Source organism: Melospiza melodia, chromosome 9 (genome assembly GCF_035770615.1).
Source record: "Melospiza melodia melodia isolate bMelMel2 chromosome 9, bMelMel2.pri, whole genome shotgun sequence".
Lineage (NCBI taxonomy): Eukaryota > Metazoa > Chordata > Aves > Passeriformes > Passerellidae > Melospiza > Melospiza melodia.
In genome coordinates, this window is record NC_086202.1 from 15,557,422 (window position 1) to 15,584,675 (window position 27,254).

Below are 27,254 nucleotides of genomic sequence, written 5' to 3' on the forward strand. Positions count from 1 at the left end.
TAAAAATAAGAAGTAGCTCTCTGAAGAAGTTTATTGACTTTATTCTCACCTCTCTTTTTAATGTATATTTGCCATTTGTTCACACCCATAATTTAAACACCCACACTTACAGATCTTTAAAAAATTAAAATACTGAGCAGAACAGAAGTACTATTGTTTGCCAGAAGGGAAGTATGAAGAACTATTACCGTGTTCACATGTATATACTTTAACTGTGCAAAAACTATTGTGGCAAAGTGAAGTGTATAATTATCAGCTATGAATATCAGTAGTAAAACTTCTTCCTATCACTGACTAAGCAAATATATCCTATCAGCAGGGAAAACAAAATAGCATAAATAAAACAGCATATATATTACAGTGAAATGCAGACTTTAAGTAAATTACGTTGCTCCAATAAAACACAGCAGTCTTGCACATATTTAAGTAGTGCAAACATTTTTAGCTTGAAACAGCTATATTTTCAAGTTAATAGTACTTTGAAAGCAATACTTGAACTTAAATTTTGCATTACTGGTAAGTGGTAGACAAGTATTTGTACACATATGCTCATTCTACATGAAGTTCTAGAACTGTATTCAAAAGAGCAATATTGGCATTTTTCACTGGTGGTTTGGGAGGACTAAAATAAAACAATATCAAAGCAGACTTTACCATTAGCAATCTATACTAAAATATACAAAACCCTCAAAACAGTAGCAAAGTGAGAAAGAAAAAAAGCAAAACAGCTTTAGGTCTTCGTGAGGCCAGTCTTCACTAGCACAATGAAAAGAGGGAAATAAAGACAAGGAAAATTTGGTATCTCTATAATCAGTTCTTAAACTAAACAAAGCAAATAAAAAAACCCCACCACTCCTGACCAAACAGATTCAGCAGGTCAAAAACAAGGACATGCTGTTTGCCAGCAGCAAATTGGGAAGTATGACCATACTACAGATTGTTGCAAAAGACACTTATTTAATTTTAAAAATATGAACCATTTAATGACCTTATTCTGTCCTGAAAAAAAAAAAATTAAAGAGGATTTTTTAAGATAAGCAGAGTTTCAAATGGAAAAGCAACATACTCCCTTTCCTTCAAAAGGATTAGCACGAGGGGCCTAATTTTAAACACAAATACATGTGCAAACACATCTGTCGGCTCACTCTGTTTTTCATGAGCATTGAGATTTTGGGAAATGCTGGAACACTGCACTATTTTTCCTACTGAAAGTGTTGCAAAAAGCTCCAACAGTGTAGCACCGTTCCCAGCACTGAGATGACAACATTTGTTCTATTTGCATGACCTTTGTGTTCAGCTGCCGACTGCAAACACAAATATTATCCATTCACCTTCACTTTTCTTGGGTCATGTGACAAACTTAGTGCTTTGCTTACAAAAAGCTTAGGAACACTTACAGCTGAACAAAATCAGGTGGTATGTACTGAAATGAATGGAATTTAAAGTGGAAAAGTGAAGGTCCATTCTGTGGAACAGAATCCAACAGTCTTAAGTTGCATATAATCTTCAAACACTTGGCTGTCAAAAATATGAGTAATTTAAATGTAAACAAGAAATCCTAAATTTTGCTGAGTTTTCATATGACCTGATAGAGTCTTTACAAAAGTTATGAAGTAAACAGTTACAAGTTAGTAACCCAGTAACTTCAGTTTTATGTTTCACAAATAAATGAGTGACATTAAGTACAGAAAATCAAGATAAAAAATTTCCCCACAGTTGCTATTTCTGCCTTTGAACTGTTGTACATTTATATTCAACATCTTGATCTCTACTGAAATATTGTGACACAATAAACACACGCTTTGTCTATCTCTCTACAGTGTGATATCCATTGAAATTAGATCTATTATAAAGCCTGCTCTTGAAATCTCCCTGTACATGTGTTGTCTCCAATTATTTATATTTGAAGCTGTGTCACACTTCTTTTAAAAAACCCATAATTTTTGTTAGGTGGAGATTTGTAAATTACAAAGTTTGTTTCTGTTCTGATTTAGAATAAATAAGCAAATATTACTGTTATCTAGTGTAACAGTAAATTTAAAAGAAATACTTTGATCTAGTGTAACAGTAAATTTAAAAGAAATACTTTGAAGGACATGATTTCTTTCCTCAGTTTTATACTTAGTTTCATGACCTGTCAGTAGCACATGTGCACAGCGTATGATCTAAAACAGCTGAAATATTTTATTTAATTATTTAAAAATAGAACAAAGGCAGCTGCTAGTTACTTCTGATCAAAATATTTTTTATAGATCAGAATACCTCTGTTTGTGTTGTAATGCAATAGTTTGACACGGATAAACATATTGCAACAGTGACATATTACACCACAGACAGGAGACACTTTTATGTAGGAAAGAAATGTTCTGGTCAGTGATAAATGGCATCTACCCATAGCCATTCTGATAATTTACTTTTGCCCTACACCTTTAGGTCAAAGCAGATTGCAAATAAAGAATGCAAACATAACCTTTCCTCTTTAAAGCAAAACTGTCACTCATACTTTTGTATGCATAATATATTTTATTGGCCATTCAGAAAATAAATAAGACTTTTCAGAAAAACATCTTAGGAGATCCTGCACATTTCTGTCCAGGAGGCCTCCTTATGACTGACATGGGGAACAGCCAGATACCCTGGGCTGTACACTGTGATTTGTCATTAACCAAATGAAGCTTAACAATTCCTTTACTCAACTTCTGCCCTCTTTTTTCCCTCCCTTTGAAAAAAGGAAGTATTTACGAGTATTGACTGAAAGAAAGATGTTGAAGCAGGTCTTGATGGTAGAGAAAGCAGGTAGGGAAGTCTTGGGACAAACGAAAATGAGAATTCGTTTTCAATTCATTTACATTCCTTAAATCTCAAAGTATGAAAATGACAAATGACTTTTAAAGTTGCACAGTTCCCAGACTATGAGGACAGAAAGCCAGGAACATACAGAAGGGTTCCCCTATCTGGCAGGAAAACTGAGAAAAAGAAATCCATTTTAGAAACAAAACAAGAGCTGACACTGAGCACCTTCTCCCAAGACTGGGCTCACGATAAAATGCAACTTAGATGGATATGCTGGTAATTTAGGTCCAGAAAACTCTGAGCTAGATTTCAAATCTCTTTGACAGCAAGAAATACACAAAAAGAACTGAGTGATTGAGTGACCCTGGCTGTCCTCACTGGAGAGCACCCAGCCAGCCTGCCAATCAGCCTGGCTCAATGTGGGTAACTCAGCATTGCAGGAGTGAGGGTCAGATCATTACCAATAATCTCTCAGACTGGCTCTGCTCCACACTTGAAAGCAATAAAAACGTCCCTCCCAAAAAATGTCACTTAATCACATGTCCTCTCAAGGTCAAGGGGATCATGCTTTAAAAGAAGTGATCTGCTTGGGTAACCTTGAAATAAACTCAATTTCCATGGCCCACAGGACAAAGCCTGACCATACCTCAGACAGTGAAGGGTATGAAGCTTCAGCAACTACAAACAAGAGACTCTTCCTTTCTCACCTTGAGCTTCTCCATTACCTCCTCTGAACCAGAGCATGAGGAACTCAGACCCCAAAACAAGAACAAAATATCCCAGAAGCACTTCAGTTTGGTCTTCCCATCAGAATCTTTTATGGTTAATCCTCCCATCCACATTCTAATCAAGAGCTCTCATTCCATACACAAGAGAATTATTTTTTGTTCCAAGTATCTGCTGGGACATGAAGGACACACATGCCAAGAAGGATGATGTTTCAAGCAAAGTTTCAAACTTCATATAAACTGCCTGCAATATTTTACTCATTAATACATATGCAGACAGTACTTCTAAAAATAAGTATTTGCTGGCAGCAGCAGGGTGAAATGATCCTGAAACATGGACCTGTTTCAGGCTCTGTAACATGCATTGAAGGCTTCAAGAAATATACAGTTTTTCTAGAATCAAATCTTCCTGTATTTTCAAAATCAGAGCATTTTGGTTCTCACCCTTTTCATACTTTCCACTTAAAATCTGGATAGTAAATGTATGGCAAACTGACCTGTAAGTGCTGCTCACTGTGATTGTTTGAGAAAAAAGGGCTCATTTACTAAAAGAAGAACAATTTTAAGAAGTCATTTGAAAGCCATCTCATAGCTTTTATTTTATATTGAGATTTTTGTATCTACAGAAGAAATAGTGCACAAATCTAAGAGAGGACAATCAGATGCAAGAGGAAGTAAAGATTTAAAGGGAATAAACAGTTTACTATAAAAGACAGAGTTGGTAAAATGAAGAGGAACTAGCTCAGAGGGTTGGTTAAGTTAATAATATTCCAGAAATTTCACACAAGAGGCATTCACATAGGCTTGTCTACAAGGAACTGAAAAAATTAAGCTGAAGTACATAACCAATATATTAAAAAAAACTTCAAGGTAAAAATAAATGAAAATTTGGCAATGACTTAAGAACAAGCCAAAGCAAGCAGAACTGATCACTTACTTTCTGAATGTGCTAACAGACAAAAATGTCCTGGTACCTTAAGGGGGAGAGCCAGAGGAGTGTGAAATAAATAAGAAAAAGCAAGTGAATTTATAAGACAACAAAGTGAAATGTGAGAAAGGTCCAGAGGACAGCAGCTGAAAAGCTTCTACACTTTTGTAGAGAAAAAGTAGTGGGATGCACAGAAAAACATTCAAGACCAATTTTCACAGAAAAAGAAACAGCAAAAATACAGTAAGAAAGTGATGTCAGGACTGAATCAATTTTTGCAGAAGAATGGTTTTCAGGAAAAGGATTCAGCTAAAATGGGAACATAGATCTGTTTAACACAGAGGAAGGCAACACCTCTTGCGAGGGAGAATGAACATGTCCTGTAAGAGCTGCTCCTGTGAATATTCCCAGCCACACTGCAGTGTGAAAACAGGAACAGGGAAAGTGCACTCGAGGCCAGGGCCAGGCTGGGGGCTGGCAAAGTCAGCCCTGTGCTTAGATGGAAGAGAAAAAAGAAACAGGGAAAGCAACAGTATCACTGGGGGGAAACCCATAGGCAGGGAGGTAACTAATAGAAAAACAGACTTCAACAGCTGCTGAGGGGAAGTGAGCTCATTAGCAAGGGAGGAAGGCCAAAATGGGTGAGAAACACTGAATGAGAAAAAGAAACAGTGAGAAAGAGCACATCCAGTCTGAGACAGAAGCCCTTATTAGAGCAAAAGTAAAGCTAATGGTCCCATTATCAAATGGAAAAGATCAATTTAAACTTTACACAATAACCAACTTCAATAATTAATATCCAGTCAAATATCTAACCCCATCTTTTTCATTTTTTTCCACACTAAGATTCATGTGGAAATTCATTCTTAAAAAATTCGTTTCTATTTGTATATGTAAATAAATACTGAAAAACCCCATAAAAATAATGAGTTTTAGCTAAATTACAATGTATCTAACAAGATACAAAAAATAATTAATTGTACTTACTAGCAATTTGAATTTTATTAATATTCTAATGCCAGCCACATGAAACATATATCCAGTAGAAATGTCAATTTTGTTGAGCATGGTTTTTTAAGTTCGACTTTAACCCTTATTTCAGGGGTTTATGATCAGAATAGACATGAGACTGTATTCCCTGCCATTTTAGACAGATGAATAATGGTTAAAGACACATGAAGGCTATGGCACAGCAAATGTCAAGATAACAGGGGTAAAGAAGCCAGTTTGTTTGGCTTGTGAATAAAACCTGTACCCAGAAGATATGGCAAAAAAGGCACAGTATTTTTGACCAAGAAAAAATATTTTTACAATGGAGAGGAGAGTAAATGAGGCAGTCATGACATCAAAAAACATGTATATAGGCATTAGCATAGGAAGTGCTATACATAACTAGATTTCTTCTTTGTGTTCTGACTTAGTATTTGGGAATCATTTCTTGTTCAGTACTTCCTTGGTATATGGCTTACAACTATCCTCAGCCTTACAAGTCAGCAAGAATGCATATTAGCAAGAATGTGCACCTATATTTAAACACAACCAGTGAAAGATTAAGACAAAGGAGGGTGCAGGTTGATCAGGAATTCAATGAAATGCTGCCACACCTTTTACTATACTATCAGCCAAGTATTGCAAATGGTTTCATCCCTAATGCCAACACCTGGTAGAACAAAGAGAGTTTAACAGCATAAATAATGACAACTTTCCCAGCACTTAAAAACAGCTAATATCTTTTGGCTTCCCCTAACAATTTGAAATCCAAATTAAGATAAATTTGTTTAAAAGAAACCTGAAATTAACTATAGAGAAAAACCTTGATACACTGGTTGGTTTAGGACCAGTGCATCCTAGCTGATAATCCACACTTTAGTATAACCTTTTAAAAAGATATTGAACACAACAATTGGACTCAAATGAAATATTTTTGAAGTGACTGCAGCAAGAGATCTTGCTCTACAATTTGTTGGTACAAAATCCCATGTTTCAGAGACGCCAGTCAGATAATACCATGATTGTACACTTAGAATAAATGGATAGACATTTCACCTTATCTTCCTAGTAGAGAAGTTTATCTTAAGATGGGAAAACAGAAATTTCACAAAACTGGAAACTCATTCATTAATAAAAAAGTTTATAGAAATACTGAAAAGCTGATTTTTGTTTAAACACCAAGCAAGCATGGACATATGAATATTCCTAACCTGTAAAATGATTCCTCCACATTATATCAGCGAAACTCATTGGTGGGCCACTGGGAGGGTAGTGTTTACCTTTCAGAGGCTCATGATCAGTCCTTATCATATCCATTAAGGAATTTTCCAAAGAGTGCAAGTTAAAAGTGTCATAGGGCCTATTCCGGTCCTAGAAGAAACAAAAAAAAAAAGGAAGAAAAGACAAGTGTTATTGAAAAATTTAATTTTCTAACATAGGCTCGTTTCTTGTTATATAAATTCTAGCATCTAATTCTAGATTATAGAATTTGATAGAACTTTCTATAAGAAAAAAAATATAAATATGTCTGCAGTTTAAAATTATACCCTTCATTTTGCAACTGCTGTTTTCCCCAGTACAGCTATGCAAAGAGGCTTTTAAGTATTTCTAAAAATATACATACAAGCAACTGCTAATTCTAAATATTGTCATTTAAATAAGAACTTAGAAATAAAGCAGTATTAATGCTTACACAGGAGAAATGAAATTATTTCAGAGATACTTGGTTTACAGCTTCATCATCTGCTTCCTGTCACTGTGCTGCCTTAATATCAGAGCAGAAGCAAGCAATGCTTAAGACACCAGCAGGCACCTTTGTGCCAGAAAGTACCAATTAATTCTTCCAATGTCTAACATTAACCTGATGGGTTTAAGGAAGGTACACTAGGTGCAAGAAAAAATAGAGGCAAGCTAGGATAACACTTCCACTGAAGGGCACTCAAAAACCTGAGCAAGGGCTGGTCTGTAATGTTTGAACCTCCCATTTTTAATTCAGTAGTTCTGCTTCTGCTTTTGGTAAGTAAAAGGAAAAAATAAAAGAAAAGAAAAACAAACCCCAGAATCAGTCTTCAGCAGGCCCACTAGAACAACCAGTTGCAAAGTTCAGGAACAATTCCAGGGAGGAAACAATCTACCAATGCCCATGTATCCAGAGTACTGTACACTATCAGACAGCATAACAGAATGGCCCCTTATGATCACCCAGTTGTAAAAAAATATTTGTTTGCCTACTCTCTTCACTACCATTAAAAAAAAGGGGGGTGTTGTATACTATATTATGCTACAGTTGATAAAAAGTGGTATAACATCCTACCCTGCAAACCAAACCCTTCACTGTAATATGCTCCCACAATTCCTGGAACAATGTTTTTCACATGTTACTATAAGATATTCTTGCTTGCAAAACTAGTATTTGAAATCCTCAGAGAAAAAGCAGTATCCATAGAAAAGGTAATAAAATTCTGTCTTAATAAATACTATTTCTCTTGAACCATCTTGTTCTTAGGTTGTCTTTAAATAAAACTAAAGGAGAGAACACTTGCATAAATTGTTTTAATATTCCTGTTCTGGAATTAAAATAAATACACATCATTAAAAGCTTGCTATTACAGAAAACTCTGAAATACAGATAATCTTACTGTCAAAAATCTCATGTTCCCACAGTGCCTACTCTAAACTGAAGACCCAATTTCCCTTATTCAGTGTGCTAATGTTGTATTTTCTATAAGTGGACTACCATTATTGTCTGTACACATTTATTTAATCTATTGAGCATTTCTGGCAGTCAAACATGATGTTCAAGGAATAATACTTGATTTTTGTTAGAAGCTATACTAAGTACTGAAGTTCAAATGAGCTCACTCATTTTCAATTCTCTTTGTTGATGATTCTTGTCTTCTACAGTTGCTTAGAATTCCATCATTTGTATACTGTATTTAAAAGAGTACTTGCTCCCCTATCCAAATGGAGCAATACACTGAAACATAAAATAAAATGTATGAATGTCCAGCAAATTCAAAGTAGATCCTAGGGAAAAAACCCTCAAACCAAACAAAAACATCCAAAGTACTGAGGTTGGGGGTTTTTTTTCCAAAAAGAAAACTTTATTTGGTTAAAACAACCCACTTCTTAGTAATATGCGCTAGTAGAGAAGAGTTTTGTTTCATAATCACTTCCTTAAAAAAAATGCAAGGGTAAATCAAAAAGAAAAAGCATTAACTTTGATGAAAAAACCCATTCTAGTGATGCATTAGTAAATTGATTAAGTAGGTTTTATATAATTCCTTTAAACAAAGAACTTTTGTTGGCTTTTTCTATCTGCCTCTTAGATATATGTAAGTGAAGAGGTCAATTGCTTCAATACCCAACTACACCATCCTTTTGAAGAGAAAATATGAATGCAGAGATACAGCTTATATCCTAAATAGAGGTAAGGAAGTATTTTTCAGTCAGATGTGTGCCCTGACCTGTTTTACTATACAGCCATAGCAGAGCTGAGCTGGCAAAACCAGCACTGGCAGGAGAGCTAAAGGGCAGGACTGCAGCTTTTGCCTCAGTGGTAGTTTATTCCAGCTTCAAACATTCCTGAGATTACAGTCTTAGAGGTCAGAAGGCTTGAGTTCAGAAGAGGACATAGCCTACAAATTGAATTTAATTAGCCTTTATTAACATATGTATGTTATATTTTAACCATGCTGCTATAGTAGCAAATCCCTGGGAGGTCCTGCTTTGTTCTGTAACCTGCCAAGGAGCTGAGCACAAGGGGGAAAAGGGAGAAAGAAATTGTAGCATGGCAGCAAGGCTGTGCAGGGTAGGCTTGCTGGAATGCTGCATCTTCCTAAGCTTTTAAGGGGCACACAAACCTGCAATATATTTTCAAGATTAAAACAGACCTACATTAAACACAGGAAGATCAATTTAATCAAAACCCTTTACCAGGCAATTATAACACTTCCCATTATAGCACTTGAGCAAGATAAATCTAGTAAAAGAAATTTTAGACACAACAGATTTTACAAGTGTGTTGTGGCAGTGCATAAGTATAACGTGTGCTGACTACAAACTTTGCAGTGTGGGTGATAAAACACAAGTAGGGGCTAACATTCTAGCTCCTAAATAAAAGGGCTATTACCATTTTTCTCAGTAGCTTTCATTTCAGTAGCAACTCATTTGTACTCAGCAGATTTGAAAACCGTTTTCTAAATTCAGCAATTTCTTCCAAGATGACTGGTACTTCTGCACACACACACACAATTATGTTTCCTCATTTCTCAGCATGAACAGGTTCTCCTGGTTTTGTGAGCTGATACTGTTCCAGCTCCTGAATTTGCCTTTTGCATTGTTTCCACAGGCCACCAATCTATTGCCAAACAATCCCAACAACATAAACAATTCATAAAAGTCCTCAGCAGCACATGAGGATTTTGCAAGAAGGTTCTGGGACTAGGAACATGAACTAAAAGCACAAGATATACAAAATACAGAGTGATAAAGCATAATAAATAACTTGGTAAAGAAGTTTTAAAATCCAGCCAGTCTGGAAGATTTGCTGGGATATCTTCCTACAGAAGGCAAAGCTCCTAAGACCTACTTAGATAAACTGCATTATGGATAAAAGAGAAATCTCCAGCTACCAGGCACTGCCTTTGGCTACACAATAATCATTAAGTCAGCAAAAGATTAAGTCCAGCCTGCCCATGTTGGATTGTATTTCTGCTGTGTGCAGACAGCAGCCCCTTCCTTGTTAGCTACTGGTATATATGGCAGCATGTTTCAGTTCTCAGAATTATCCAGACTTGAAAGAAAGAAAACCAGATTATTAATAACAGCTCTTAGAGAAGAGATGCATCACATAACTTTAAATCCCAGCCCTTCATGGCTGCTATCTCTACATTCATCTATGCCGTGGACCTCCTCAAAGTGGACATCAATATAGTGAGAAAACACAAATGCATATCAGGATCAGATTTTGAAGAATCACAAAGTGAAATGGACCTTTAGTTGGAACTGGGTCTCAACTTTCTACCTCTAAATATCTTACCTGTAAGTCTGATAAAAAATGTCACATAACACAGTGTCTATAATATTTTACTTAAAAAAAATCAAAACCAAAGAGTAAGTGCCAAAAATAATTGCAGAGTCAATGCACTAAAATAAAATGAGAAAATATACCAATGTGCATTTTATCTGAATCTTACACTTTGGTGCATATGTATTATGCTAGTCTTTAATTACACAGCCATGATAATTATTCACAAGTCTCCAGTCTCCCTCCAACACACATAATGAACGAGCTTGGGAATGAATCAAAACAGTGCTTGGAAGAGGTCTGTTTATCTCTAGGACAGATGCCTGTGTCACTTACTCCAGGCTGAGTTGTAATATATGCATCACCAAATTCCAGGAAGGCAAAAGTAATTTTGAAAGTTATCTTATTTATGAAACAAATATTACTTAGCAGTACTGAAGTACTGACACATTTGTAACATTTGAAATAAAAAGAACTTTTTCCAATTTGTTGTACCCTGTAACATGGTAGGCTTTGCTCTGATCCTTTCAGTCTCACAGCAGGGGCATGTAAGGGCAGGGCATACCCAGCACTACTCCAGGTCCCTCCCAGTAGATACACAAACCATGTCTTTACTGCTGAGAGGGAAAGACAGAGAATGAGGAAAAAATATATAACTTCATCACAAATGACAATGTCAAGATCAAATCTATAGCTAGGACCATAACAGGTGAGAAGTGGATCTTAATACAGCCTGATTTCCTCATTAACTCTCAGCTTGAACAGTAGCCCAAAGTAATTGGAACTAATGAACTAAAAAAGCAAATGGCTGACCTATCCCATGGCAGAGACACCGACAATACACATCTTGCTCCAAAACCTGATGCTGTATCATTTTCTTCTGACTCTGCAGAGGATTATGGCAGAAAAGACACTTGAGCATGAATCATTAAAGTACAGTTAAAAAGGGACAAGTTTTTACCCTAAGAATGCATGTCAGCAATCTCACTCATGGTGCCCAAGCCCAGCTATCATCCATAATCAGAATCCTTAACCATGAAACACAAGGTTGCATGTTTAAATCCTTGCTGGCATGGTCATCTACATCCATACCATAAAATACACATGAAGTTGAGAGATACCCCTCAGCTGCATTTTTTTTACTGTGCAAGCAACAAATCCTCAGGTATCTTGACCTTCCCAAAGACACACTTCCCTGGGTCTACATATTTCAGTTCACTGACTTCCTACTAAGCTTCCTATATTCTGAGCACTATCTCAGTTCCAGTAATTTATTTCAGTGCTCTTCATTTTCATGCTGCCCTAGATTTTTCAGCTTTCTGCACCAGTATGTGGCACAACACAACCCAACTCTGCTGAGCAACAAGATGGCTTCAACTCACAGGAATATTAACTGTTTCCAGAACACCACAACTCCAGTGAGGCTCCCAGGAGTCATCAGAGCCTGTGACACTACATGTAGTATTTTGATCAGAACAATGGGATCTAGGGAACAGCTAAAACTCTTATGGCTTAAACAACTTTCCTATCAATGCAAACTTCTTCACAGGGGTCACTGCTGTGTTATTTTATTTATCCATAAACCTGGATTTGGCTGGACAGGATTGCTAAGCATTGCCAACAACAGCTGAAGTCAATGGAAGCACAGCTTTGAATAAATACAGGGTAAAGTGCCAGCACTGTTTCCAACAGGGCTCACTCACTCTGTTCTAGCACCTGCAGCACAGGTAGTTACTAAGAACACAAGAAAAACAAGTTTGTCTTGTTTCAGTATCTCAATTCAAAATAGCAAAAACAACAACTGCAAATAAAAAAAAAATTCTGAAGTTTAGCTTGGGACATGCTCAACATGCCATGATGGTGCACATGAATGATCACATCCAGCACGCTCTAAAGGCTCGCTGGGCAGTCCTTCACCCCTCACAGCTTCAGGTGGATGCCCAATCCCACTTGCATTCTCAGAGAAGTTTTAAAAAGTCTTTCAAAATATAGGAAATCTGACAATATGGTCACATGGTAAAGTAAAATTATCACTGTCCAAAAGAATTTTAAAAATTGTACATAGCAAATGTTACTTCCTTTGCAGCTTGGTGCTGGAATGCTGCCAACAACATGACTGACAACCCAGATACACAGAACTAGAACAACCAGAAATTTCAGTAATTCTTCCTTATATTGGATTTAGTAAAAAATGAAATAAACCAAAACAAATTAGAAGACATAAAATGTAGCTAGGATGGAGCAATACGGTAAATTTGTCTATGCCCATAATGAGGTATAACTACGAACACCAAGTCTTAATGGAATTTTACTTGAATTCCTCTTTTGTTTTTACCTTTCCAGTTAATTTTTAAGGTGGATTTATTGTGTTCATTTACTGGAACAAATTGGGGAATGTTTTCTTATGTTATTGTTGCTCTTGGAGTGTGCACAGAACACATCAACTTCTTATACATTTGTCGTTTTTCAAGATTACCAACTGTAGCAGATTTTATTTTCATAGGTGTTCAGAAGTTCACTGGGCAAAAGGTGAATTTTTTAAAGCCTATTTAGAAGGCTTCTAAGAAAAATAAGGAAGACTAATACACATATAAAATGATATCTTACTATATAAACATTTCTATGTAATCTGAAAAATAATATTTCAAAACTCGAGTTAGTTAGTCATCTTTTGTGTGTTATATAAACTTTTATAGTTAACATGCAAGAACTCAGACTGAATCCAAAAGCCTTAAAAACTTGACCTACTCAAGCAATTTTTCCAGAAAGAAAGGTAAAGTTGTATTCAAATTTTAACAACCTATAAATTCTGAGTTCTAAAATCTTTTAGTGAAACGTTTGTAATTTAAATTTTCAGATTAACTAAAAAGCACAGAAAGATGAAGAGATACAATCACAATCATCATTATACAGAATTACAAAAACTAATAAAATTATATTATTTAGTTCAAATGCCCCTTTACTTTGCAGTTGAGATTCCCTTTTTGCACACTCCTAATGTAAATGTTCAGAATATATAGAAGAAAGTTCAGCCTTTATAGCTATCACACTCACTAAACTTGACTATCCTGTCAAGTTCCTGAATATTCAATATTTGCTTGCAAAGTGGAGGCAGAAAGTCCTTCAATTTACACTGCTTTTTCCTAAAAACAGCTGATAACTTAGTTCTTCTTCCAGTACACATTTTTATAACATGCCAAGCATGCTGTTTACATGATCACTACTGTTATTTCTGCATTCAATGGCAGCCAAGCACCAAGAGTCAAATGCTCCAACGGGGAACACCATCTTTTACTTTGCTTCCATCTTTGTAAACAGAAATATGATAATATAATACAATTAATATTTCAAGCATCATCTTTTGCCATGAAAGCAATTGAACAACATATTTTAAAAACCCAAACAAAATCCCCACAACAACAAATAAAAAAAAATCAGAAGAATCAACAAAACATCTATTCTTTTTACAGCCATTACACTGCTGTAGGGAATGATCTGCAGACAGTACAACTGACTGAACACTCAGTGACAGGATTTATGTTTAGTCATATTTTGTTCAATGTGATGCTTTAGATAAAAATCTGCTCATCAGTCCTGCTGCTGAATGCATCTCAAAAAGCTGATGTATCCACTTTCTATTATAGTGCCTGATTCCAGTAACAAACAGTTCTAACACTTGTAAAATATAGGATTAAAGTAGTTATACCCAAGATGACCATCAATTCACAAAAACAAGCAAGTGAAAAAAAAAAGATGTCAGCAGCAGAATTTACAAGCCCATTCATTATACCCTTGAGCTATTAAAATGACATAATTTAACTGGTTCATTGGCCTGCTGTGCAAGAGTTCAGCACTGATAAGTCACCTTTGGGCTTCTACCTCTCTGCTCAGTAGAATGCTGCCTGTGTCCCATTGCAAGGAAAAAGTAACATTGACCTAAGAAATCCTTGCCAGACAAACCAGCACAAGTGCAAACCTCAAATCACAAAATGAAAGCACTGCAAAGGAGGAGAGAGTACTGGGGAGGCTACAGCTCAATAATCCCACTCTGCAGGCTGGACCACAGAATGTAAAAGTCAGAAGAGACATGTTGTATAAGGAAGCTGTTGTCTCAAAGATTTACAGTCTGTCTGTGGTATGAGAGCATAATGAGACAAAATGGGAGACAGAAAAGAACACAAGCAATCACTGTCAAACAGATCTCTGCACACCATTGCCCAGTGGCTTCATTTGCTATGGCCACCAAGCAAAGGAGACTCAAGGATTTCTCTGAAACTGGTTTTGTCTACAGTTACTGATCATCAGTGACAAGGAATATATTGGTAAGAGGGGAAAAGAAGTGTCACTGAAATGTTTAAGCATGCTGACAAATAAAATATTGTCTCTCACCCTAAATCATAGTGCTTTTAAGAAAAATGCGACTAACATAACATCTAACTGGCACATTCCATGTCACACTCCTGTTCCATTTCTGTTGTGCTCAGGAAATAGTGCCTCCTAACAAAAATCTTGTAGGTGTCAGAACTCCAGCAGCTATTTCAACAAAAGAGAGATACCACATTTCATCTGCTCACACAGGACAAGATCCTCTCCTACCTAAAGGTCTGGAGAACTTAGAGAGGACAGTCATGCTCCATTTGAGAGGAGGAAATGGTACAGTGGGGATTGTTGTTCCTGAGGCCTGGGGGCACTGGGCTATTCACCAATATTTACTCACAGGCCTAAAGCAGGCCAGAAACACTGGCAATGAAAAACAGCTCCCAGAGAAGACAAAGAGGTGATATCACCTTTGCAGTGTGATGTCACTTTGCATCCAGCAGGATTTAAAGAAAAAATTTAACCTATTAGTTGCAATAATGCTTTTAATTACTAATTACTTACCAATTACTCATGTGAACTACCCAAATCCTAACTTTATACCATTATATAGCATGATTAATATGCATGATAATTGTGGCACACAACAACCCACTCTGCCACATTCTTCCTAAGGGGATTGAGAATAGTCAGGTAGCAACTCCTGCCCATCCTAGGACTTTATCAAGGACATAATCAATCACAGAATCCCAAACTGCCTCAGACACCTTCATGTAAAGGAAATAGAGCTACAGGCTTTCTCAAGCTGTGCACCTACTTCTAAACACGAGTTGAAAACTCCTGTATAGCCAGTGAGATACCAGGCAAACCTCTTCCTGAAGTGTCATTATGTCAGAAACTCTAATTAAAAAATATTTGCTATTACATATTTGATTGTCAGCAAAATTACCAAAGGCTGCATATGTGCAACTGAACAAGCAGGAAAGAGCACACAGCAGCAATCCAAAAACCACTTGTAACATCAAGCTCCACTTAGAGGAAGGAAGGACAGAAGCAGAGCAAAAAAAATCCCAGTCCAAGATTATGTTTTAATTAAAAGCAACTCTTCAGATCAACTATATGCAAGCAATTCCAATTCAGATTAAATTTTATAAATAATTTTTTCAGTGGCAAGTACTGAATCATCCCACATATGAAAAAAAAGTTCAATTTAATAACAAATTCAGAATTAATTTATTAAATATATTACCGTCATAGGATAATATATTAAAATAGTAACTGAATAATGCTATGCATACTTCCATCTTTTATTGCCTAAGGGGCTTAAAGGCATAGAGGATATGAGGAAAAGAATAACTAATATAAAATGCCTGAACACTTACATTAAAATTCTTTAAAACAACCAGAATAAAAAATTCTTCCCCTTAGATAAGAAGAGGCCATGAGCAGTTGTGTTGTCAGGTAGGTGTTATGCATTCAAATTACTGCTGCACATTTGGACTTAATTAAAATAATTTGGAAATCACTTACAAGACACAAGTGTGAACAGCCAATTAACCAAAAGGAAACCTTCTTTATGCAGAAATTGAAAACCATATTCATAGGAGCAGGAAAAGCACTTTCCTTTTACATCATAAGAGCTATACTGATTAGCACATGGCAAATTTAGTAAAGATTGCTACAGACAGGAAAAATGTCTTGAAATAAAAGCCTATTTGATTTGCAACAGAATTCTCTCTTTTTTTTTTTTTTTGCACAGAGTAATAAAAACTGACAGGCACCTTAAGAAAATGTTGCTACAAGGAAAGAACCAGGATGTTCAGCCACTTACACATATTCAGGGAAACTGTAAAAAGGTCAGCATGAATACCATGGACAACAAATGTCTAGAAGAAGTCTAGGAAGAATGAGAAAAAAAATTTAAAACACCAGAAGTCAGGAGAAAATAATGTAGCCTCCATAACTGCTCTTCACATTGATAGAGGAAAATCAGGCAAACAGGGGTAAACAAAGGAGACAGATAAATAGTAAGAGAAAGCAATATCACCTATCCAACTCAGTACCTGATGAGGAGCATGGCAACATTGTAATCAAAAGGAGCCAGAGTCAGTAAGGCCGTCAGTGGAAGCACTAAAGCTAGTCCAAATAATAATGTCAGCACTGTGTATATCTGACCAGCAAAATAAAAATCAAAGAACTGCAACAACTGAAGCAGAATATGAAACTATAGATGACAAACACTGTTTCTAGTTTTTATGACTGAAATGCAAGGATTTTGTCTCTTACAAAGCACAGTGCAGAAATAACGTAGCATTATGCATTATTGACACAATACCCTGGAAAAGGTGGTTCCTGCTTCTTGAAAGAGTAGGACATGGCTGATCTAACAAGGACTTCCACAGAGCATTTCACATGCTGCTACAGGCTAAGTGACCACACAAATGGAAACAAAAAAGTAACCTGTGCAATTGAGGTAAGAAAGAAAATGGCAAAACGGGAGAGAACTGCTAGTGCTCAAGAGAATCTGCTAAAGAAGTATAAATAATGCAGTTTCTCAAGGGTAAATCTTGAGACCAGTTTCTTTGAGATCACTTGAGATACTTGAAATGAGTAATATTGGTTATTAAAGTAGAAACATAACAATAATATTTACAAGACATCATCAACCCTGAAGAGAGAAGCTCATCATACAAAAAGAGCTGAAGAATTGCAGCAAAGCAGACTGATACTTAATAGCACTAACTACAAGGTCATGACCTCAAGAACTCAATCTTCACCATCAAGTAGGACCTCATCAATCAGTAAGAGTGAGACAGAAAACAGAAATACAGGAGTTTTTTAGTTGATTTCTGGACAATTATAAACCACATATATAAATGTTATATGTGAAAAGGTAAACAAAATTGTAGGTTGTATGAAAAACGATGCATTTCATATGGTTGCCTTTTGAATCTGTACATGCCTGTATTCATTAAAAAAGTTATTTTCATTGTGGTTGTCGTTTCAAATAAATTCTCCTTGCTCTAGATGTCCAGTGGAGCCAAGGACTGAGCTATATTTTGAGACATTCACCAGTTCATGTTTATATTTGAACAAAGCTACTGTGCAAGCAAAATGATTTGCAAGAAAACTTTCCAGTTCCTATACAAAAGTGAAGCCTTTAAAAAAACCTGTAAAATTAACTACAATCCATTTTCAAGTGGTTTTGAAAGGCATACACAACAGCAGGTACTTCTCCCTTGCCTGGCAAGAAAAAAATGTTATGTAAGTAATCTACTACTTTGTCAAACCATGTCAGAAGAGTGTGTTTCTGTTTAGACAAGGGAGGTGAGACTGTCTGCAGAAACTTGCATCAAAACATCACCTGTAAAATCTGCTGAGAATTATGGCTGATTTTTTTACTCAGAAGTCACAGGTACAGCTTCACATACTAGCAACCAAAAGCAGCAGGAGCCACCCAGCTGAGGACCCTTACCACTAAATGTTCAATCTGGTCCAACCTTTTCAAGATTTTATTTGCAGAAAATCCCACCCGCAGAAAGTGCATGGGCATATGGTCATGTTGCATTGCCATATTTGAAAATGCCACAGCTCCCCTCCATTCTGTACTATAAAAGTCCTACTTTTTCTGGTTCCTGACTTTTGTTTTCTCTGCTCTCGTGTTCTTTCTTGGTCTTCCTGCCACACAGTCAGCTGCTACTTCAGGCTTTGTGAGTTTTAAGAAAAACCCTTTCAGGTACTGTCAGAGGTCTCACTGTTCTCAATTTTTTTTCTATTGTCACAGAAAGAAACAATATCATCCTGGAGAGAATACATGAACAAGAGAATTCTTCAGTGAGGTGAAATAATTAGGTCAGACTGTTGTGGGCATCATGATTCAAAACTAGAAGTTATCTTTATAAGTAGTTAAAAAAAATGTCAAACCCACAAAGAGTGCTATAAACACACTTGGTTATTACACACCTTAACATTTGCTAAGCACATCAATGGATGACAGTAGATTTGCTTATAAGCCATCTGTTAACATGCTAACAATCAGTTAATACATAAATAATTTGTTAACCCTTTACAAATGTTAAGGTCATGCAGCAAATGGGAGTAACATTAGCTACCTCCCATGTTAATTCATTAATGCTTTAAACTCATCTCTTTCACAAAGCAAGATACTTCAGCAGAATGAAGCAGCAACTTTCAACGAGGAATTAGGAAATTTTCATTTAATCCAAAACAATATTTAACCACTCGAGTGTTTTAAAACAAAATGTTTGCTCTATTTATTTCAGCAATTTTGAGAAGAAGCTACAATTCCAAAGACTTTCTTTAGGAAATTAGTCTTACTTGCAAAAAAGAGCCTCAGTGAGAGAATAAAACCCAGAGAGCTTTGGTGGGTGAATTTCTTTGTTGTCTGACATTTCTCATTAAATGATCGGCTTTAAGTTGCCTACAGTGTTGCCAAAAATAACTTTTTAGGATGAATCTTTTTAAGCTGAGCACCTTCACAACAATTCTACATCAGAAAGGTGAATTTCACAAGAAAATCCATTTATGGCTATGACATAAAACAAAATAATATATAAAAAGTCCATGAAAAAGCCATAATGAATGCTTTTCTCATTTATGTCAGAAGTGGTTCTTTGTCAATCTGTGTGAAAATCCATCCCAAGCCATACATTTTCAAAGCTCAGTTTGGGCATGGGGAAAGAAAATCCATTCTGCATGTTCAGACTAAGTTATCACTTGGTTAAAATGTTTAAATTTCTAGAATTCAGAACTTCTAGCCAGTATTTCTGAAAATTCCATTCTCCTTGAATTTGATTAAACCTACTTTTAAAACCCCTCATGCTATTAATTTTGCACAGGACTAAGTGAACACAACTACAGGGATTTATTGGGCTTTCCTCTGTAACCTGAAGCTTTGACACTGAAAGTGGAATAGGGGAGGCCAACTCAAATGAGAAGCCTCATTGAAAAAAAGAATCAAAATTCAGGAGTAGGAAGAAATAGATGTTTGTAAGCAGCTGAACAATTCAAGGGTGGATAAAACAAAGAAAATGGGCCATGCCCACTGAAACCTATTGACAGTGCTCTGTGTACATAATTTTCATTAACTTTGTTAAATCAAGAACAAAGAACTATAGAGTTGATCAAAAGCTTCTTAACTTGGGTGATGAATCATGTGAAGTTTATCATTCTAACATGCAACAGAATCTGTGTTTTGCTTAAGTGGTACATTTAGACTCCAGGAATTTAAAAGAAAACTGTTGCAAATTTTCACAAACAGAAAAAAAATCATTAGGAAGAGCAGGAGTAATTCTCCAGAATCTTGAATATGCACAGAGAAAAACATACACAGTTGAAGGAAAAGTTGGTATCAAAGAAATTAAAATATTTTGCTTCTTTTCTCTTCCCTGATGAAAAATTCTTAATTCCTGAGTATTTGCTATGTAGCATGAACTGAATATTTTCACAGGAGCCAATTTGTTGTCTTCCATTTTTCATGCCTAACTTGAGATTCACACAAACAGCAAACTTAAGAGACTGCAGTGGATGTTCTGTGTTCAAAGACCTATTTTCTAAATATTTCAGAAAAAAAAACGATTATTTTTTTAGTCTTCTCAGATTGAGCATTAAGAAGAAAATTAATTTCCCAAACTCTGTGCACCTTATTTACCTCTGCAGAAGGGACTTCACATCATGCCTTCTAACACTGTTGTGACAAAGCTGATCAGTATCTACCCTGATTGGCACAGTGCTTCTCTCCTATAAGATCTTAGAAAAATTGACAACTCTGTCTCTGGAATGAGCTTGAGAAACATGCAATAAAGGGACAAAGCCACTTTTCCACAACAAGGAGGAAAAGGAAGACATCAATTAATTGTGATTTACAAATCTACTCATAGCTTGTAGGAAGACAGAATCATATAACTGAAACTTAAGGAAATGAAAATGTTGACCAAGTCTGAACAAACACAAGCAAAGTTTCTGTGACTTTTCACAACGTGCATTTTTTAAATTCTAAAATTTACACAGAATAATAAAATAATTGCACAAATGAAGATCTAATTCAATGAACAAAAATTTTACATTCTTCTAACTACTGAGACAACTGCTTAGTACCAGCATGTGCAGCATTCTAACAACTGCTTAAAAGCAATCTTTTTGTGAAACATGGAAAAATTTGATTTAAAAAAATAATGAAACAGAACACGGCAGTGCTACCTAAATTTAGGTACACAACATATAAGATATCACAATAGCCAAAAAACTGTGAAGTCTAGAATAGAAGCAAAATTCAGATGTGTTCTGTTTAATGTAAGATCACTTTTGAACTTTAAACTAAACAGTGCTATATTTTAGCTTCCCCTTAGTATACGTCTGCTAGAAATTACTCTTGAGTGACCTTCATGAAAGGAGAGCTATTTTGCCAACTGCTAACAAATGGAAATATTCATCATTCACTCAGCAAACAGTTTTTTTTCCTTGAAGAACCACTGGAACCTGAAAACACTACTTTTCCAGCTCTCTCTTCCTCTTACATTCCATTCACAAAAGCAGTCTAGGCAAATAGATGAAAACTGGGAGAGATGATCCAAGAGGGGAAATTGCAATATTAACTCCATGCTCTTCTCCTTCCCTTCTACTGTTCCTCTCAAAGATAGATAAATCCTCTATCAAATTTTTAGAACAGAATTGTTGATTCACTGTTTGATATTAATACTTCTAATGTTTTTAAGGAAGTCCTGTCTGTGTTCAGAGCTGATGAGAACATCAGCTGCCTACTGAACTCAGACCTTTGCTCTACCTTCACTAACTCTGACAGATTAACCATGATTGATTACTTAAAAATCAAAATTCTGATCAATAAGCAATTAGTGCTCAATCATCATACTTTGAATATAAAACAGTCATGTGCTTTTTTTTGTACCATTACTATGTTTTAGTTAATTTGAACATGCAGACATTTACCATGCCAAGAAGCTAGAGCCCAGAATGAAATTTAGACTAAAGAAATATAGTGTTTTAAAAATTATTCTTTAAATAGACTTATTACATAGTTGCATTCAACTATTTCTCACTGAAAAAACCCTCTAGATTTAAAAAAGGTTTTTAAAATTAGTCACCAGAGTGTATCAGTCAGTAAAACTTCTTTACTCATAAACACAGAACATTAATTGTTAAACTCATGAATGATCCAATATTTGAACTCTACATTTATACAGATATATGCACTTATATTTAAACACAAACTCATTGCATGCTAGAATTGGCATTTTGTTTAAGCATGAAATATTGAAAATTCCTAAATTTAGCTTATAATTTTATCTGGTCCAGACTAATTCCAATTGAAAACAATGAAGAAAAAACACCAAAACACTTGCCCAAAAATCCTCTCTCAGTCTCCCTGTAAAAGATAGCATGTTAAAACTATCTTTATACACAATAAACACCACCTTTTTTATTTCTGCTAGAGAAATATTTATCAGTAAAGCTGCCAAGAATGGTTTGATGCACGCCAGAATCTTCAGAGCACAAACTGCAATGCATTTTTTTTCTAAAGAACATTACTTGGAAAACAGCAAAACTCAGCACAGTTTCTGGAAAATTGTTACAGCGTTGCTATAATTAAAAATCCACAAGGTAGACATACTTAATTAGAATACCGGTGTGCAAACATTTAATTCCTTCTCCATCTTCCCTGCAAAGGGAATTTCTTATCCTTGCCTCCAAGGGTCTATTTCAGGCACTATCAATCCTCCTAACCCCACAAGCTGTGTCCCAATATCTTCACATGGCCAAAAGCCAAAAGAAATACACCATTTACCTGAGAGAAGAGAGGGGTGAGAGAAGCAGGAGATGCCAGCAGCTGTGTACAAGCCCCAGCACTCAGCTGGAAAATGGAGCCGAGGCAGTGCCGGGAGAGCGGCGGCCCAGGGACAATCAGCTAATGCCAGCCTGGGATGCCAGAGCTGAGGATCACCTCACACAACAGCAAACACCACTGCCTGCCACACCACAGCCACAGACCCTCACCTGAACCACTCAGAAGCCAAAAAATATTCAGGAGAACAAACTGGCCATGTGTTTGTATTTCCTCTCTGGCCTAGCTCCACACCTGTTCCCATGATCTCGTCTCCAGCTCTTACTTGCTACATTACATTTCATTCCAGACTGATCACTTTTTTACCTTTCAACTAGCAGCTTTGTATCTCCATTTTAAAAATACATACATTGCAATTGATTTTTCCCAGGAAGTGTATGAATGTAGTCTCCCTCAAAGTATTTTTAGTGGCCTTTCCACACCAATCACAAGGCAAACACCAGAGTTCCTACCAAGTTGTATTTAAATCTTCTGATATGTTCTGCAGCACAACTCCTTGGGACAGACGCCAACTGGTTTTGACATACAAGATGCACTAGAGAATTACTCAAATTAAGGGATGAAAATATATAGCATATTGCTTTATATACATGTCTTAAGATAAATATTTTCAAATTCAACATTTTTTCCTAGAACAAGATATATCAATAGCTGAGTATCAACTATTTTCAAATATTACAGACTCAGAACACAATCTCAGTTACAGATCTTTTCTGGTCAAAATTTGTGATGACTGCAAAGACCTGAACTACAAAATGGCCCTCCCTGATGTGAAACAGTGAATATATTAATAGTTTTCTTCTTTCTTAAAAAGCCTAATAATCCTAACATCAGATAACAGGTTAACACAAAGAACTTGCTAATGTGCATAAGTGTGTTGCTAGGAAGTTTACTGGAAGGTATTTCTAAAGTTGCTCAAAACCACACAGCTATGGAGGGTGGCAGATGTAAACGGATAAACCTGCCAGAACTACTTGATAGTGCTGACAAGCAGAACTTACTGTGTCAACATATTGCCCAATTTAGGGGTGGGGGGAAGAAGAAAAAACCTTGGCAGCAAATATTAAACTCTTAATTTGAATTTCATTTTTATCAGTGCAACTAAACAGTCGCCTCCTACCAATACTATGGTTTCAAGATGTCTTTGGCATTTCGTTAAGTACAGCAGCAATCAACAGTAACCCAGACTACAATTTTTAATAAGCAAAATTCAGCAGCTTGTATTAAAGAAAAAAAAAGGAGCCTAATAGGGAAAAAAAAATACAAGTGTTCTGAGTCTCTGAAATCAGACTGTAATACCAGCTGGTGCTTAGAATAGCCTACGCATTTGCTTTCAGTTGAACATAAAAATACCAGGTTAAATCCACAGAGAAGAAAACAAGTTTCCAATTTACATATTGGCTAATACTTTAGCTTTTTTGAAACCCTAATTTCAAAATCAAAAGAACTTTTCTTTAAAAGCAGTTAGCTATTTTTTCCTTGTGATGAGTAAATATCTGCCAGTTCAATTTGTGACAATTTACAGTCACAATAATAAAGTTCTGTATTCATTAAAGATGTATCTCACTAACCAAACCACAGAAATAAGACCATTTATTGTTGTTTTCACTACTAATTGAAATATACCAAGATTTGTAATGTCTTACATGTAGACAATTCAGAATACTTGTAAATTGAAACACATTTCTCACTCCTAAAAAAATGACTGGGAGCTATTAGCTTTTATGGTGCTGTGCTCTGTGCAACATAGTATTTACAGCAGGCATATTGTGTCTAAAGTGTAATCTTCCTCCAGCCTTCAGTGCTTCAGAGACATTAACCAGCAGCTCACCAGAAGCCACCCCACCTTCATTTAGGGCAGCCAATAAAAAAATTGCAACTCTCCCTTTAAACAGAATGAAGCAGCAAAATGAAATTTCAGGGCTGACTATAAGATGTCCTCTTTGAATAGGTTTGGAAAGTGAATATATTTTACTTCAACAGTCTCCTAAAATAATGGGGGTGGGGATGCATTTGTTTGATTTCTTTTTTTCACTGTGTTTCTAAAACCAAAGTGTCGATCTAAATGCTATTCTTAACAAACTGATAAGTTAAAGATGTTTGAGAGTTCATATTTCTTGAGAAAACAACTACCTAAAGAGCAAGCCTATATGAATGATTTAACTGTGTTTCAAAACAGAAAATTTGGACTTGTCGGACACCAAAACAGCTAACCTAGAAAAGGTCTGAGATTCACTTCACCTAGTATAGATATAACTGCAAGTGCAAGCTCTGCTTCTTTTCAACTTAAAATGGATTTCACACCATGACAGGTTTCATTCTGCATTAAAATTGCAAATCTTCCATTTGGCCCAGTTTCAGCTGCAATTGATCTGCTTTGTCGTCATAGATTTAAAAAAAAAAACAGTGAAGGGCACTGCAGCTTTAAATATTTCAGAGCTATGTAGCTAGTAAATAGACTCCATTGCAATATGGCTCTGAAGGTCGTGTCCTATTGTCTCTTTTCCCTGCAAATATTCTGAACAGCATAAAATGGTTTGTTTTATACAATACTTTCCTGCCATTTCTAAATCATGTCAATTGTATCAGGCATTTCCTTACTGGAAAGGACAGATACGCCACTCTTTCCACACACACCCACGCTGCTTCGAGATGTATTCAAAACGTCCACTGTGAATCTAACACAGGGTGGACGTGTTGGATGTACACAGCTTTTCATATGGACGCCTTATGTGAGCAGGCTCCCTGTTAAATCCCACCACAACATAAGGACAATTAGTTATTGCAGTGGTGATAAAATAATTAACTGAATTTCAGGTCAAGAAACATCTTTGGTTAAAATTAACAGCCCAGTTAGAAAACTGAACCAGCAATTTCAACATCTCAGCTTTCTCACATATGGGAGAATAGGAAAAAAAAAATTCTAACACAGCACCAAGGGAACATAGTCTGCCGAACCTGTTTTTCATGAAGGCTGCTACCTTTCAGATGCTAAAAAAAGAGCAAAAAACAACAACAAAAATGGCCATACACCACATTTAACAATAAGTTACAAGAAAAATTAGATTTTAAACCTTAAGCTAGAATTGGAAATCTTTGTGTATGCACTCCCTAGGTTCAACCCTGCTTCCTTCACATAAGGTGACTATTTGGTGAAAATATGAGTTATGGAGATGCCACTCAGAACAGTAACATGAAACACAGCCCTACAAAAAATAGAAATCTGTAATAGCTGTCATCATGCAAAAGGTGTGTGTAGTCATTTACCTGAAAAGGCAACAGATTGTTGCCGTTGTCCGTCCTGAACGCGTTGTCTTCCATCCAGGATTTGGGGGTTAAGGGTGCAGCCCGTGGGAACTTCGGAGGGGCAATGACATTGCTGGAGAAGGGTTTTTTAAGGGGTGAAATGGGATTGAGGGGGGAGGGCACGCCGACTCCCACTCCCACGCCAACCCCCACTCCAACTGCCCTTCGAGGGTCCCTACCAGCCTGCAGCCCACCCCAAGGGTTGGAAGGTGTACTCCAAGCCGCGTTTTGATGGTTATTCCAGCTGGAGGAGGAAGAAGAAGAGGCAGAGGAGGAAGACGGTTTGCTGGTCATGATGGGCTGATGGCTGTAAGCAGCATTTCTCTGAGCGAAAGGTGCCTGGTTAGGACTCACAGGTGACCTCCGCTGCTGCTGCTGCTGCTGAGCTTGCTGCTGCTGCTGCTGATGTTGGTGGTGTTGAGTCTGAGCTAGGCCAATCTGAGGTGAGAAAGTGCCACCAAATACAGGGTTGACATGGTGTGGAAAATTCTGGAAAAGCATTGTCCCATTGACTGGAGTAATCCCTTGGAAAAAGCTATCATCCACCGTGTTTGTGGTCCCCGTAGACCAGGTGCTGCCAAACGAGGGAGACAAGGAGGTGCCGGCTGCAGGTTCTTGTTGAGGCTGGTGAAAGCTCAAGCCAGGCAAAATGGGAGACTCCATCTGCATCTTCTCCTTGCTATTTTGGGAAGGAGCCGATGTGCCGATACTAGTCACTGCACTGTTGTCTTCTGGTTTGGGTGTCTCCGACGAGATGGGTGTAGAGGGGGCTTCTGCTGAGTTTGGATCTTGCTGCTGCTGCTGCTGCCGCTGCTGCTGCTGGGGCTGGGCTTTGCTTTTGTCCATCAGTAAATCATCCTGCATGGTTTGCGCAGCTGAAACAGTAGGGGAAAAAACCACAAAGACAGATTATTAACATTGTCATTCATACCACAAGCCAGTCTGTTTTAATCATTTGCCGGCCAAAAATCTCGTCCTATCGCTAGTACTATGCTACAGCATATTGCAAGGCAAACCCGTAATCTTCCCCCTCCCCCATTTAGGAATATGTAACCTTTGATCGTGCTAGATTGCCCTTAAAATATTTTTTAAGATGCTTCACCCTTTTTGATGCCTTGTTTCCCTTCAGTCTAAATGAGAGATGTGCTTATAGGGCAGAGATATACAGCAATTTCGCCACGTCTCTTTTCTCTTACACCGGAACTCAGAGCTCTCACCCTGCAATGAGAAACTGATTCTGGTTCCTGTTTTTCCAAGCACCCTCCTCCTCCACCTCCTCCCCCT

The 27,254-nt window shown here is 36.7% G+C and overlaps 1 protein-coding gene across 8 annotated transcripts in view; it reads right to left on the minus strand.

The window, feature by feature from the left end:
* Positions 1 to 27,254, minus strand: part of CPEB3 (cytoplasmic polyadenylation element binding protein 3) — a 77,154-nt gene that overhangs the window by 42,289 nt on the left and 7,611 nt on the right. For 3 of the 8 annotated variants that reach the window (XM_063163472.1, XM_063163476.1, XM_063163477.1), the window contains exons 2-3: positions 25,932 to 26,845; positions 6,651 to 6,810 (exon numbers count right to left, since the gene is read on the minus strand). In XM_063163472.1, coding sequence (XP_063019542.1) covers positions 6,651 to 6,810; positions 25,932 to 26,845 — 1,074 coding nt within the window. Of the gene's footprint in view, positions 1 to 6,650; positions 6,811 to 25,931; positions 26,846 to 27,072; positions 27,252 to 27,254 lie in introns of those variants that run through there. The other 5 variants (XM_063163474.1, XM_063163471.1, XM_063163478.1 and 2 more) reach the window with 5 other exon arrangements.